We start from the raw sequence: 15,218 nt of genomic DNA, 5'->3' as shown, positions 1-15,218 counted from the left end.
ACCAAAACAAGCTCATGAGTAGAAAACACAAAATCCAGAAAAAGTGGAATGTTTGTGAGTTACTGTATTGCTCCACGTTACTCAGAACTCATGTCTAAGACCTAAACCACAGACAGAGAAAGCTCTTTATTTAGAAGATCATGAAGTCTGACAGTCATTAAACTGCTCCCTGACCAGTTTACAGATCAGCAATTGGCTTGTGGGGCCAGTATGGATATTTCTCCTTGTTCACTTTGCTTTCAGGGAAGGCTTCATTCAAGTCTTCAAATGTCATCTGTTCAAAGGGAATCATGTTCTTGAGCTTCTGGAGCTGTGGAAGCAGGGACAGACAGATCACAAGTCAGTGGTCAGCAGGAAGGAGCAAAGCACACCCAGGAGAGCAAGGGGTGTGGTCCAGAGAGGGGTTCCCTAAGCAAAGTCCAGCCTCACCTCCTGCTCGTACTGGACGATGCGGGCTTTGGAAGCCTGGATGTACTCAGCAGTGCTCTTGGCCTGGAGAGAGCAGAGGACGTGGGGAGAGTGGTTATGATAAAGACACTGACCCAGAGTGAACCTGCACACACCTCCCCCCACCATATTTTCAGCTGGAATTAAAATCCATCATTGTTAGACTGGGTAACTGATGGAATCTCCAGCAGACCCCAAACAGCCAAAATCTTCCCTGTGCAGGGATCCCCTTGCTCAGAAAGCCAGGGACGTGTGTGAAGGGCAGAGCTGTGCCCTGGCTCAGACTGCCCTTCCTGTGCAGGGGCACATCCAGAACATCCCCTCCCTCTCACCCCTTCCCGTGCCCACAGAAGGCAGGGAATGGTTCACTTACAGATTCCTTCTCCTGGGCATCAATCTTGGCAGTTTGTGTATCCACTGGCTCAGGAACCTTTAGCGCACTGAACTGTAAATTGAAAGACAAATTTTTTTAATGTTTGTTTGAATTAAACAATCCCTCACATCGAGGGAGGGAGCATTCCCTCCTGTCTTCCTAGGATTTGCTCACAACCATGTATGTTAATGAGCTAAAAGTGATCAGTGCAGCTGTCCCTGTCCCTCCCAAGCAGCAGTTGCTCACCCAGGAGCTTCCAGACATCTCCTCTGTCCTGTCTACCACCCCCAGGACACACACCACCACCCATTCCTCACAGCACTGTAAGAAAGCTGGGAGGTCCAACACCACAGACTTACCCTATCACAGAGTTATTGCCCCAACACAAAGCTCCCAGACCCACCTGAGCTCAGTGGGTGCCTCCAGTCTTGGGAGGCAAGTTTTCATAGTGACACAACCAACCTCCTCTGCTGATCCTGGTGTTTTCCTCTCAATGCCCCACTTAAACTCTAAAGAGCAATACCCATCTGGCAAGGAGACTGACCTTCTTCTGGAACTCATCCACCATTCCAGCTTTGGCAACATTAGCTTTGTAGAAATCCCAGTCGATGGCTGGCGGCTTCTCTGGCAGGGCAGCCAACCTGAAAGGATGGAGCACAGCACACATGAGCAGCAACCTGAGCATCAGCACAGCCTGCTGTGTTTAATTTAGGTGTTCCCAGGTTTGAAATATGCCATTTCTGCAAATCCCTCTGCCCTTGGAACAGGCTCCTCTGGACAGACAGGCAGAGCTCAGCCTGCAGCTCTGCCCCGTTTCACTCAGCCCCTCTGGGTGCAGCCCTTGAGGAAGGATGAGGCTGTTTCACAACACTGAGCCAGAGGCAATCAGCAAGATTCCCTGCGACAGCCAGCACTTGTATCTAAAGGATGCTAAAGGATTTGAGAACCCCAGATGAATTTGCAGAGCATTTAACAGTGACAAAGCTTGAGCCAAAGCAAGGTGCGCTCACAGAACCGCAGCTACGGGTTTACTCTGGGGAAGATTAAGTAAGGTGACTTGCCAAAAAAAGCCACCCGCTGCCTCAAGGTGACCCGCTTTAATACCTGCGAGGCCACTCCTGCGGGACCGCAGAGAGCGGCAGGCAGCAGCACTCACAGCGGGCTGCGGGCTGAGCGGGCCCGCCGGAGCGGGGCGGGCACTCACCGGGCCGTCAGCGCATCGTTGCGGGTCTTCAGCGCGTTGAACATGGCTCGCTGGCTCGGGGGCACTCGCTCGGCGAAGGCCGCCCAGTCCACGGCCTTCAGGGCAGCTCTGCGTCCCGCCATGGCCCCGCCTGGCCCGGGAGACACCGGTGGGTCACAGCGCCGGCGGGGGCCGCGGAGCGGGGCTGGGGAGGGCGGCTCCGCTCGGGAACGCGGCACCGAGGGGGCGGGACACGGGGGACGGGGACACGGAAGGGGTCGGGGACACGGGGGGATCGGGACACGGGGGGATCGGGACACGGGGGGATCGGGACACGAGGGTCGCTCCTGAGCTCGGCCGCCACCTCACGCTGGCCCCCGTCCTCTCCCACCAGGCTCCCAACAGCGAGGACGTCCCCAAGCTGTGCCGTCCGCCAGCCTCGGGATCCCGGATCCCCCTCCCCGGCTCCCTGGCCGCTCCCCGTGCCCGGGGCCCGTCCCGCTCCCCGGCCCCGCTCTCACCTTCACTGACCGACACCGCAGTCCCCGCCGCCGGAAGTTCCGCCCCCTCGGCTTCCGGCGCCCAATCAGAGCGCGGATTCGCCGGACGTCATCACCCCCGGAAGCGGCGCGGGCCGGAAGCGGCGCGGGCGGCGATGGCGGCGGCCGGGCGCTGAGGCTCCGCCATGGCCGAGGGGCCGCCGAGGGGCCGCACGCCCAGCCCGGGCCCCGGGGGGGCACCGGGGCCGCCCAGCCCCCGCGCGGCCGGAGCGGCGGCGGGGTCCGCCGGGGCGCTGTCCCCGCCCGCCGCCGCCGCCTCCAAGTGGGTGCGGCTGAACGTGGGCGGCACGTACTTCGTGAGCACCCGGCAAACGCTGTGCCGGGAGCCCAAGTCCTTCCTGTGCCGTCTTTGCTGCCAGGACGGGCCCGAGCTCGGCTCCGACAAGGTGAGGCCGCGGCGGGGCCGGGACCCCCCCATACCGGGACAGCCCCTCCCTGGGTCGCCATGGCGGCCGGTGTCACCAGGGTGCCCAGACGCGTCCCACGGGCGGGGGGACACTCCCGGCTGCCGCTGTCCTCCAGCCTCCTGTACGGCCCCGGGCCCAGGCTGTGGAGGGGCCGGTGTCCCAGGCTTTGGGGCACGTCACTGCCACATCATCGGCTTGTCCCTCGTGTCCCACGGTCGGGGAGGTGGTGGCACCCCCAAGAACAGGACCTGGCTGTGCCCTCGCGCCTGTGACACCCAGGCGCCACAGGTTCTGATCCCTCCACCTCGCACGGACTGCGCTCCAGGAGCAGCCCACGTTCTAGGAAGGAAACTCCTAGAAACAGCAATGTTACAATTTCTCACCCTGAGCATGTTTGCTGTTGGTTTGGTTTTTAATATATTTCACTTCAGTCACGTAAAAGATCATGGTGCGCATTCCTTGCATGGCTGGACAGTTTTGAAGTCACTGCAGTTTATTGTAAGGATTTTGCAAACAATTTTTCTCGCAATTGCAGGTTTTCCATAGGACCAGCTGCACAAGGTGTTGTAAATATGCTGGGAGTGGGTCAGCCAGAGTTAGTCGAGTCTGTTGCTGCTTCATTCAGAGTTTATTCACAAGATAAATCCTGGTTATGATTGAAATATCAGTCAGTAGCATCAGGGAGGAGAGGAGATGTTTCAGAGTGGGTTTACAGAGTTTCTTATTGCTTTAGAGTAGATTGGCAGGAGAAACAATGCTTCAAAGCCCTTAAGAGAAGGATGTGAGAGTTCTGCGGAGGGCTTGTGCTTCAAAGCTGCTCAAGAGATGCTTTTGGCTGTCAGCTGATGGTTATTTACTGCCAGTAGTTGTTGTATTCCTGAACACATGGCTGGACAATTGCAATGAGTGTTGGCAGTAGTAGAAAGGGAAAAACAAAAGAACTGTTTTGGCTGTCAGGTGCCTTTAGCTAGAACTTGAGATCCCATTTTCCCCCAGAGCCTCCTTGTTAAACTAGTCTGGAGAACAGGCTTAGCCAGAACACAACTGCCAGATTTTGGTTCTTACTGCAGTGAAAAAGCCCTCCTAATCCCAGCTTTTTTCTCCAGGTCCATAAACTGTGTGTACAAGGGCTTCACGTAAGGCATCTGCCAACCTTACTGGGGCTGCAATGTTCGTAGATCAGATACTGGAAAAGAAAAATGGCTTAAATGTAGCATCATTTGTACACCTCCCACAGGCAAATGAATCCAGGTTCTCAAAGAGAAACTGTTCGATTTATTGTGTTAGACTGGAATTATTTTTCCCTGGTACCACTGAGCCATCCCTGTTTTGCTCTCAGGATGAGACCGGGGCCTATCTCATTGACAGAGACCCCACGTACTTTGGTCCAATACTGAACTACCTCCGGCACGGGAAGCTCATCATAAACAAGGAGCTTGCAGAGGAAGGTAAGACAAAAACAGCAGGAAAGGCTGGAAGTGCTGTTTGATAGCACATGCAGGAGCCCTCACCATAAACTGGTGTGAGAGTGTGAGCACGTTTCCCAGGAGTGCTGTTAGTACTGTTAATTGCTCATTAGCAGGGATTAACTCATCAGATTCTGTGTCTTCCCGAAAGCAGAGGCTGCAGCTCACAGCACACCCTGTCACTGTTCTGAGCCCGAGGTCTGTTACAGCCCATCTGCCCCTCACAGACCATGGTTCTCCCCAAACAGGCAGCTCAGGGCTTTCCCTTGATGGGGCTGGGTGAAGAAATAGACATTGTACCATGAGATTTCTGATAATGCCAGGGAAAGGGGGATAATCTTTCTTAAAGATCCTCTTTCTTAAAGATCCTCCTCACAAAAGGAGGTGACAGCTAGTCAGGCATTTTCTCCTAGCCTGAGAGCAGGAGGTGGGTGGCACACTTGGGATTCTGACATCTGGGCTAGATATGGAGTCAGCAGCAGGTTTGCATCCTTGTGACAGAATCATCTTCATTCTATCCTGTGCAAAGTAACAGAATCTGTGCTTTGGGTTCCTCTTCAGGGGTGCTGGAAGAGGCTGAGTTTTACAACATCGCGTCCCTCGTGCGGCTGGTGAAGGAGCGGATACGGGACAACGAGAACAGAACCTCTCAAGTAATGCACCTCTGGCTGATGGAGTCAGTTCTGTGGCACAGGAGGACAAGCATGGCTGCAGGCCCTTGCAGTAGCACTTCTTTGGTTCAGCAGTAACAGGGGGAATCAATGCTTTTAGGTGGATGCAGGGCATGGCTAGCAAAGAGTCCTCAGTGTGGCTTTATAAAGCACAGACCACTGAGTCATCTCAGCACTGTAGGGAAAGGCAAGGGACACTTACAGGAGAGGAGCCAGGAGCAGAAATGGGTGGTTATAAAGGAAAACATACTGCTTTGGCAAAGAACAGCTCAAACTCTTCCTTCTCTAAACCATTTCTTCCCTTTGTCTCTCTGTGACATGTTTCCTGTTGATGCTGAGCTGATATCAGCACATCCAGTAGATTCAATTTCAGAAATGTTTTCAAAAAGCAGCAAATGGCTTTGAAAGCTAAAGAAGTTTTGCTTTCACTGTAGCTTAGACAACTAGAAAGCTTTTAAGAGAAGAGTGCCAGGCATATGGTTCTGTTTTGGAATCGGTGAGATAAAAAAGCCCTTAGAATGCCTGTGGGGCTCTGACTTCCTAAGATGCCAGCAGGAGCTGCTTGTTAATTTTCTACTAAACTCCACTTAACAATTGTTCTCTGTGCTGCAGGGACCTGTGAAACATGTGTACAGAGTGCTGCAGTGCCAAGAGGAAGAGCTCACACAGATGGTGTCCACCATGTCCGACGGATGGAAATTTGAACAGGTACCATTACCAAAGAATGGCAGAATTCCCTTGAAAACTGGATGTGGAGTAATCAGAGTTGCCTGTTGAGTTACTCTTCACACTGCTCTGCTCTTCTGAATAAGCAGCCTGGCCTGAGCAGCAATCCACTTGTGTCCAGTTACCTACAGGGGAGAGCAGAAGTCACTCAAGCTGCCAGAGAGATTTCATTTTCTCTCGGGGCTTCTTCCCAGAGCAGTTCTTCCCTTCTCCTGCATTTCATCACATACACCATGCCACAGCATAACAGTTATATCCAGGAAAATTACCAGAACCATGAAAAAACACAGCACAACTTTCTTGGAACCTCAAAGCCACGACTGCTGCATTTGCTAAAGAGGCTCTGAGTGACATGAGAACTTTCTGCAGATGTCTTTGCAGCACAGCTGGTTCCAGGGCTGGGTGTCACTGCAGTTGCATATGGCATTAGTTCCACGTTTGGTTTCTGGAATCAAACACAATTGTCTTATTCCTGAGGAGGGAGAACTGGAGCCAGCTGGCCTGTGTGTTATGTTATGTTATAATAAGAAACTACAGAATAGGGTCTGTGGATTACAGCAGTGTCTTCCTATTTAGTCCAGCTTCAGTACAGGTGGATGCTGTGGGAAGTGTGCTGACATGAAGTGAGGCAGAGGATTAGGAACAGCACTTCCCATCAGTTGTTCCTATGGACCTGTTCTGTAATGCCTGAAAACTATCTCAGAGTGGAGAGGCGGCCAAAAACCTGCCCCTGTAAGGAAATAGTGAAATCTTGTGACCAAGAACCACTCTTTGCTACATGAAAATGCAGTTCTCCAACACCCAGGTTTTGCTGTCCAACAATTTACAGAATCTGCCTTTCACACATCCATATCTACACCCCCAAAACCTTGAGGCTACAGGCAGTGCCTTTCATGGGAACCTGCACCTTTAGATCTTTCCTAATCTTCCTTTTCAAATCTATAAATATGGAGCTGGCTCTACCAAAATCTTTTTGGACGTGGAAGTTAAGGTGCACGCTGTACATTAAAGTTTCCTGGACACACACAGTTGGTAAAAGTCACCATGCTTTCTTCAGATTACTTGGATTTATTTTCTGGAAAGCAGAACTGAGTTGTAAATGACAAATTAGCTCTGTACTCCAGGATGTCCTTTTAATGTAATAATGATGAATGAGACAAATGGGATTTCTTGGACTGAATCCAGACCCCCTCAGCACAACAGTAATAGAATATAATCCCATTGACACAGATACCAGACTCCATCTTGGCAGTATCCAAATAAAGGACAGTGTCTGTTTGCCACATGTCCCCAGTTAATCCAACATCTGCCTGGGGTAAAGAATTCCCATTTCCACATCAGTCACAAGGCAGTTGAGAGATGAGTACATCAAGGACCAGGCAACTCGCAATGCCTGCCCACGTCTGAGTGAACTGGATATTATATATTGCACAATCTGTTTTCCCTTTTTCCACCCTCAGAAACTGAGCAATGTTCTGCTGTGTTCAGCATTAGTTTTAAGCTGGAATTCCTTCCCGGGGCTCCAGGTGCCACTAGAGGGCTGTGGAGCTCAGATGTGTCCCTGCCTTACACACACACAGAGGAGGCTGCAGGGGATACCTAGTCCAGAACAGATCTCCCGGGACAGTCCTATCTCAAAGCAACTGTAGGAATAAAATCAAGACTTACTGATAGTTACCTTGGCTGTCTCCTGTTGCACAGCTGATCAGCATTGGATCTTCCTATAACTATGGAAACGAAGACCAGGCAGAATTCCTCTGTGTTGTGTCCAGGGAGCTCAACAATTCTACCAATGGCATTGTCAAGGAGCCAAGTGAGAAAGCCAAGGTAAGGCACCTGCTCAGATGTATCAATTTGAATTCCCCTAGATAGAAAAACCTTTCCTGCACCAAGCTGTAGCAGTAGTTCTGTGGATCAGCTTTCCCATTGCCTTCTCTATCCCCTCTTGAAAGATTTCATGATTTACTGAAGGAAAGAGTAACTTGAAGAGGGAGAACAGATTAGCAAGGAGCTTGGAGGTTAGGATTTGTGGTTGAAGGATGTTGCAGGGAGAAACAAGATTTTTGTTCTCTTTCAATCCTCCCCATCCCTGGAAGTGGTTAAGGCCAGGTTGGATGGGGCTCTGAGCAGCCTGGTCTAGTGGAAGGTGTCCTTGCCTATGGCAGAGGGATGGAACAAAATAAGTTTTAAGGTCTCTTCCATACCAAACTATTCTGTGAATTCACTTTTTTTTTTCCCCAGAATAAAAACAAAAGGCAACATCTTTACCTCCTGGCAAGCAGCTGAGCAGGACTTCTAGAGAAGGTGCTCACTTATCCTTAACCAGCCTATCAGTTGTTGTGGTGGCATAAAAGCCTGCAAGCTGTTCTCACATTAGTCCATGCTTCCTTTCTCTGCAAAAAACAAGGACTCTGAACAGGAACTTTTGCATTTAAATTTGTCTGAGGTTTTCATAGAAGGTTTCTTCTGTTTCAGATTCTTCAGGAGCGAGGATCCCGGATGTAATTCAAGTGTCCACTCCATTAAACTCCCAGATGTCACAGGGCAGTCCAGCTGGGCAGAGCATCTCTCCACAGAGCAACCCAGCCCTTGTACAGTAACCAAGCTAATGCAAAGCAAAGCCAAGCCTGTCCTGCCAATGGCAAATAATTCTGGTCATAACCAAAGGCTTTTCTCTTACCCTGGAAACCAAGAAAGGAAAAGACTCTTCCAGTTGGACAGTCCTTTCCACAAGTATTTGTTTTATTTACTTGGCCAGCGCTGTATTGAATTTTTCCGACAATGGCTGGGCTGGATTCCCAGTCGGAGCCTTTGTGAAGGTTGCTCAGGTCCCCAGGCCCTTGTAATCAATCCCACCTTCCACAGGCTGCTGTGGGTGGGAAGGTCCATATTTGAGCTGTGCCATTGCTTGCACCCAGGTCTGCCACCAGAAAAGTGTAGGGACCTTGCAGGGCTCCCCCCCTTCTCCCCCAAATCTGAAGAACAGGGCTTTAAAAGGAGGAACAAAACAACCACTCCTTAAAAACCCTCAAAAACTTTTCTGTCCTTGCTTTGTATCTGTTCCTTGTTCAATTCCTAAGAGCTGAGTTTAGATGGGAGGGGAGTTGTGTGTCCATCTGACACAGGTCTCACTGGTAACACAATTCCACATGGGCTCCTGGTATTTTCCAAAGCCCGTTACTTTGTATGCATAAACAAAGAGGCCTGTGATCATCCAAAATAGTGATAGAGTTATAATCCCATCCTTTACACTTCTCCACAGAGGAAGAGTGTGACATCTTCCCCCCCAGTACCCTGCCATGGCCATATCTTAGCCTGGTGCAAAGTCACAAGGTTTAGGGACTTGCTGCTGCCAAGTTCAGCTTTGCCTTGTTTGTCTCCACCAGTGTGGGCTCTGTCTCCTTCCCTCTCACCAGGGAGGGCCTCAGGCAGAATTTCTTTAGTACTGTTCCAAGCAGGTAGGTTTGTCTGACCCCACGAGGTCCTTTGTGGAGGAGATCCCCTATTTACACACAGTGATTTACCTGCAGCCCCCTCATGTCCCCACCTTTAAGAGATCACCTCAAATTACAGAGGGACATCACAGAGCTGGGGAGGGGGGGGTTTGGTGAAAAGTTGCCAAACTATTGTAATGTTTCTTGTCCAAAGTGATGTGTCAACTTTTGTGACTTTTCTTTCCTTTTTTTTTTTTTTTTTTTTTTTTTTGGAATGCCTTGGATGGATGTGCAAAATGTTTGTTTGTGCCTCTCTTGAATTCTAATCTTAGCCAAACTGCAGTCACTGGTTCCCCTCTGTTACTCTGTGCCACCCCTAACCAAGGGCATGTCCCTCCTAGTCTGGTAAATGGAATTTTGTAGGAATTTGCTGCATGTTTTTCCCCTTTCATCCTGGCTTTGTTCTTTGTAGCCTGAGTGTCCCAGCACTTGGGTCATTTTCAGTCAAGTCCTAAACTGACATTACAGCAAAGCTTCGGAGATGCTGGAATTCAGACATTGACAAGCTCAGAGCAGATGTTTCTCAATAAGCTACCAGAAGATTCCTCACCTGGACTGAGGGGTTGGGCTCCTTTCTGGAGGGCTTCAGCTACCCATGTTCTCCTGAAAGTTTTGACACAGAATTAGGCAGGTTTTCCATCTTAACCACTTGTTGCTGAGAGGGTCCTACCAACAGTCCAACAACCAGTTCAGCGACCAAGATGTGCAGCAAAGACACTGAGTGGCACCGCTGTGCTCTGCCTCTCTCCAGTCCTTCTGCATGTCCTCTTGCCTGTCCTCCATCCTGCTTTGCCAGCGTACCTCCTCCGGTGGAGCCCTTGCCTCATTCTCAAGACAGACTGGTTAATTGTCTGTGCTAGATTAGTCCTGGTAACAACAGACTGTGCCAAATGTCTTTGAATTCATACTGTGTCAGTGACAGGCTGTTGAATCACAGCTGGCTTTCCATCACACTGAAAAACCCAGCTCTGCTTCCCTCCATCTGCCCTGTTTATAACATGGTGAGCTGGTGTTGGTGTGATCAGACTACACACCTTGGCTGGGCCTGAACAACACTGTGATGTGTACAGATCTCCCTCCTCTGTCCCTATGCTGTAGCCTCAGCCACTGTCTGTGCTCATAGCTAAGAAATCAAGCACATGTATGCAAGTTAGCAACCTGAAAAGCCCTTTAACACTCTCATTTGTCTTATTCCCCTTCCTGAGAGGAGGGAGTTTTTGGGAACTGGTCAAGAAATACCAAACTAAAGGCAACAGGAACAGGTCGGGCTGTGTTTGTCACCTTGATGCCAGCTGAACACCTTGTTAAACCATAGAGCTCAAAGCAACACTGGCTGCAGAGGGAGACTTTCTGGCCAGTACAGCTCAAGTAGACAAGAATGACAGAATAACACACACTTCCCTGGCTTCTTTGTGTCACCAAAAATGCCACACGTGGTGAAGCCCACTGGAGGGTTTGCCTATGCAGTGATGCCATCGTTCTCCCCTCTGAGCCACAGAGAGCCTAAAAGTGACCATTAGCAGATGAATGGCACAGCTGCTTAACTGATGAGCACAAGAAAGATCACAGTTGCATCTTGATTTTCCCTTTTGTGCTGCTTTTGGCAGTGAGAAGGTGCCAGGGGACCACGGACTCTGGGCTCCATTGCAGGGTCCTTTGAAGTTCAGCAGAACAAGTTTATGGTAGAAAACCAATCATTGGTACTGGATGCTCAAGTTTTTGAGTGATATTTAGGACCAGGCATGAAGTCCATCCAGAGCAGGTACATTCCCAGTGAAGGATTTCTCCTTCCCTGACTGTGCTAAGTCACCTTTACCCCGAGACAGGGCTGGTGTCAGCATTATGCACCAGTTGCATCCCTTCCGTGCTCAAACAGGGCTTTTCCTTCCATTGCCTTTCACTCAGTCACAACTATATCAAAATTAGTGCTGAATTAGGATGAAATTTGTTCCGTTCACTCTAAAAAAGTGTAGCGTGTTGTGGTGAGTAGAGTAGGAGAGCAGGGGTAGATCTACTGGCTGTCCAAGAGTGCTTATGCCTCTTGGGAAGGTTCACTTTAAAGCATTAATTCTAGGAATGGAGTGTATGACACTTTTGGTTTTTTTTTTTAAACTTTCCCAGTGGCCTAAATTGTTCCATTATGGCAAGACTGGAAATAACCTCTTGAAGTGTCTTTGTTTCTGCACATTTTTAAAAACTGATTTTTCTCAGGGGTGACTGAGTGGGCTGAGGCGAAGGGGGCCTGGTTGGCTGTGGGGCAGGGGCCGGAGTAGCTGGGCCATGGGCTCCTACCCGGAGGTTTTGTACAGTTTGTCACATGTCAGTGCCCTTTGCTACTGTTTCTCTTTGTTTATTAAATGTGTTTGAATAACAGTTGAGATGCAGTGATTTTTTTTCCCCAATAAAGATTCTGAAATGGGTTTGAAAAGTTTGAAGCGCAGTCTGCAGCCTGCTGCTTTGCCTGCACCACACAGATACTGCATTATGGTGGATGAAATGTGCAGATTGGGCACTTGCTTCTGGCTTCAGTTCACCTCTAACAATCATTTGCCAAAAGGAGAATCTGGAGTCCTCCCAGGCTGCTTTCAGGAAAAAAAAGTACAACTGAAGCTTGTTTCTGATGTTTTCATCTATAAAATAATCTCAAATTCCACATTTATCCTAACCATTTCCACTGATAACCACAAGCAAGTAGATCATTAATACAGCCACTAAATGTGAGTAGCTAAAACAGGAAGAGGATGTCAGCTGTCATTTGCTAAACCCCTACTCGACACTGGACCACATGGAGGAAGGGTCTTACTGTTTGAGCTTAGGTGCTGCCAGAAGTTGGATGACATTGACAATTCAGGCCCAACACAATGAAAAGGCAGAGCAAGGATGCAGGAAGGGGAAGTCTTGGATTGAGTTAATCCTACTCTTGAATACAAGTGGCTGTTGCCTCCTGTGGGTACTCTGAAAGCTGCCAGTCTCCATCCTCACTGCCACAAGACCCTCAAAGCCACAGAGCAGGGATGGGCTGACACATCCCCAAACCAGGGTTTAACACCGGCACAGTGGAAGAGGATGAGACCCTCCCCACACAGGGAGCTCACCAGAAACCATAGCTAAGCCAAGTCACCACACAGCATGAGTTGATTTAAGACAGTATTTTCAAACCTCTTGACCCATTTCTCTATTCCAGACCTGACTGCAGGTCTGCACTGCCAGTGAATTTGCCCAGAGCAAAGCCACACTTCAAGTGCTAGCAGAGTCTTGGGCAGAGGTGGAAACTGCAGGGCTGGCAGTGCTGACACCACACACATATTTGTTCATCAGGGAGGGCTTGTCAGCAGAAATTCAGGTTACAGCCAGCATTTACATAATGCCATAACCTCCCTGCTACTCAACCTTAGGGCTGTCTGATAAGGCCACATAATCTGGAAAGACTTTGCAGGACCTTTAAACAGCTCCAGGTCTGCCAGGCTGGTGGCTCCTCTAACACAATGCTATGTCACCACACGAGACACATGCATTACTCAGTGGTTCTTACAGGAACTGCAAGCTGGAGCTGCCAGGTCTTTGCACCATCCCTCACTTTCCCATCCAAGGCTGTGAAACCCATTAACTCCTTTAAAAATTAATTTCTTTACTTGCTACAGGAAACAGGTGATGCCTCAGCATTACCAAGTGATGAGAGGTTGTGCAGGATTGGCAGCGTGTGTTAACTTACCCAAAATAAAAATCAACCCCGTACATCAGTTCTTAATGTGCTGGTCCTGCTGCTGCCAGGAGCCCAAAGCTCAGCTCTCCCTGTTGCCAAACCCAGGCTGCTCTAGAGCTGCTGCAGCAGCAGAAGGGAAAGGGGGCATGGTTTGCAGCAGAACTGACCTCAGCAGAGGGTTATGGCCCTGACTCTTGTCTGGGTTGATCGGAGCACCCCAGGCTGCCTCTCAACACTGTTGCCCCAAGAAGATGGGGGATATCCAGTGAAGGCACATCCCCAGGGACAAGGAGCTCCTATGAGTGAGGGGCTCTGTCCATGGGGCTGTGCCACCACCAAGGCAGGAGGCGAATGGCACCACAAAAACACCCAAGGGATTTCATACCTGCGCATAGCAAGATTTGGTCTCTCCTACCCCCAGAGACAACTGGGAGAAAAAATTCTCCAGGTGGCTTTGCCAGGTGCTTGGGGGAAAGATGAGTGACAAAACATCACAGATTTTATGATAGCCAGAGGAAAGTCAGTACGTAGTGCGTGCACCAAGCTATGGCAGAGGGACTTGAAAATCCCCTCATCAGACTTTTCTGCATTGGAAAACATATAAGGAGCCATTTTACATCCTCCTCTGGAAAGAGAGGCTCAGGCCCCCTCTTGTCCCCCAGGCTGTGTCCAGGGCCCACCAGGCTCCCTGGGGCTGGTGCTCACCTGCCCACAACACTCCCATTAGTCACCCCAGCTGGCAGCTCACCTTGCCCCTGACAGTTTTGCCTGAACACAATTCATTAATTGGTTTTTCTGGCCTGCCTGCTCGTGTCTGTGGACAAAGAAGAAATAGTAATTGACATTAAAGATAGGAAAGGGATTTAGCAGTGTCAGGCACCTATCAGCATCCAACTGCTTGGCCTGGGGCTCCAGCAAAATTCAGTGGAAACTGAGGCTGCACTGCTTCTCTGCATACATGGGAGGGTGAAATGCAGCGGTGCAGAGGTCCTGCCACAGCCACATGTGCATCTTGCACAACCCCTCCACATGCTTTTCTGCTCTGCCTCAGGCTCTCACACACAGCCGAAGGTCAATTCCTCACTTACCCGCCCACCCTCACCCGGAACAAAGTAATCAAGCCAGATCTGTCTGCAGACAGGAAGCCTGCAGATATTTTCAACTCGGCTTACTAACTTGTTTGGGAAACAAGGACCTTGGCCATGTCCTTCCACATAGATCTGGCTTTGAGGCAGTTATTGACGGTTTAACCCAACTTTCACGTGGTAAATAACTGCCACATACCCTCTTGCTTTCCAGGCTGGAGAAACACGTTGGTTACTCCAAACCACAGTAAAGAAAGAGTTGCAATGCCCTAGTAATTACCTTCAGATTGTGGTGCAACAGAAGAGCAAAAGCTTATCTCAAAAGATATTTGACCTTCTGGTAATATATCCTGTTAGAGGCCTCCATCTCTCCTAGGTGTTTCCCAGATTTCAGCAGACAGGAGTCTGACCCAAGTCCATCAGCAGTGTGAAGTGCATACAGTCCTCAAGTTTCATCAGTGAGCTGAGACCTCCACTGGTCTCTGTGTCACCAAGAATATCCTTGAGCTCATGGCCATCTAGGCAGCAGGTCCTTTACCACAGCCAGGAAAACATGCACCAGTGAGCTTGATGAATTCAAATGACAGCATCTAAAAATGAGGAAAACCATTTGGGCAACCAAGCAAGGAGACAGGCCTTTAACCTGGGCACTGAGTTCAAGATGTCTTAGAAAAGCAGGCAGATTAGACACTAAACAGATAGAAAACACTAATAAATGGTCATCCTCAACCCAATGTTCCAGTGTGTTTTTACCTAAAAATTTAATACAAAGAAAAATGTAAAAAAGTAAGAAGAGTCATATTTGCCAAACTAAAGGGGATTTGCCCATGAAACAAAGTCTCAAGGCCACATTTTGCTGTTTCCATACCCCTCCGAAAATATGACACTAAGGCGCACAGGGACCTGCACTTCCCACTGGGATAAAGAGTTCCTGCCTTTCCTTTTCCAGAAATCACAAAACTGAACATTGTGATCCCTCTGAGTATGAGCAGGAAGAGCCTCAGTGTCAGCACTAAGTTGCTATATCTTCTCTTCTACCCTGTTGTGACCTCTAAGCAACACCCATATCTTCCTCAGAGGAGGACATCTTCCTTGGACAGGAG

General features: G+C 49.6%; 2 protein-coding genes and 1 long non-coding RNA gene across 4 annotated transcripts in view; 1 reads left to right on the top strand and 2 right to left on the bottom strand.

The window, feature by feature from the left end:
• Nucleotides 1-102: 102 nt before the first annotated feature.
• ATP5PD (ATP synthase peripheral stalk subunit d) lies at nt 103-2,584 on the bottom strand. Its single transcript, XM_068209540.1, has 6 exons — nt 2,525-2,584; nt 2,025-2,154; nt 1,365-1,461; nt 821-892; nt 430-492; nt 103-310 (listed from the first exon to the last, which is right to left on the bottom strand). Exons 2-6 carry the CDS (start codon nt 2,144-2,146, stop codon nt 179-181), a joined length of 486 nt encoding a protein of 161 aa, XP_068065641.1. The 5' UTR covers nt 2,147-2,154; nt 2,525-2,584; the 3' UTR covers nt 103-178.
• A 51-nt stretch (nt 2,585-2,635) lies between these two features.
• KCTD2 (potassium channel tetramerization domain containing 2) lies at nt 2,636-11,700 on the top strand. The gene is made up of 6 exons (XM_068209537.1): nt 2,636-2,949; nt 4,310-4,418; nt 4,998-5,089; nt 5,720-5,815; nt 7,535-7,660; nt 8,309-11,700. Exons 1-6 carry the CDS (start codon nt 2,689-2,691, stop codon nt 8,336-8,338), a joined length of 714 nt encoding a protein of 237 aa, XP_068065638.1. The 5' UTR covers nt 2,636-2,688; the 3' UTR covers nt 8,339-11,700.
• The window catches only part of LOC137485191 (uncharacterized), a 25,041-nt gene continuing 17,334 nt past the window's right edge, over nt 7,512-15,218 (bottom strand). For both annotated transcript variants that reach the window (XR_011005213.1, XR_011005215.1), the window contains one exon: nt 7,512-8,226. This is a non-coding gene — a long non-coding RNA (uncharacterized lncRNA). The remainder of the gene's footprint in view (nt 8,227-15,218) is intronic.

Source organism: Anomalospiza imberbis, chromosome 19 (assembly GCF_031753505.1).
Source record: "Anomalospiza imberbis isolate Cuckoo-Finch-1a 21T00152 chromosome 19, ASM3175350v1, whole genome shotgun sequence".
Lineage (NCBI taxonomy): Eukaryota > Metazoa > Chordata > Aves > Passeriformes > Viduidae > Anomalospiza > Anomalospiza imberbis.
This window is presented reverse-complemented; position numbering and strand designations above follow the sequence as displayed.

Bases quoted from the DNA above. Each gene is read 5' to 3' on its own strand.
- ATP5PD (XM_068209540.1), bottom strand. From the start codon at position 2,146: ATGGCGGGACGCAGAGCTGCCCTGAAGGCCGTGGACTGGGCGGCCTTC. The intron at 893-1,364 runs GTCAGTCTCCTT...TTCAATTTACAG, and splicing joins TGGATGAGTTCCAGAAGAAG to TTCAGTGCGCTAAAGGTTCC. The intron at 311-429 runs GTGAGGCTGGAC...CTGCTTCCACAG, and splicing joins TCGTCCAGTACGAGCAGGAG to CTCCAGAAGCTCAAGAACAT.
- KCTD2 (XM_068209537.1), top strand. From the start codon at position 2,689: ATGGCCGAGGGGCCGCCGAGGGGCCGCACGCCCAGCCCGGGCCCCGGG. The intron at 2,950-4,309 runs GTGAGGCCGCGG...TTTTGCTCTCAG, and splicing joins CCGAGCTCGGCTCCGACAAG to GATGAGACCGGGGCCTATCT. The intron at 5,816-7,534 runs GTACCATTACCA...CCTGTTGCACAG, and splicing joins ACGGATGGAAATTTGAACAG to CTGATCAGCATTGGATCTTC.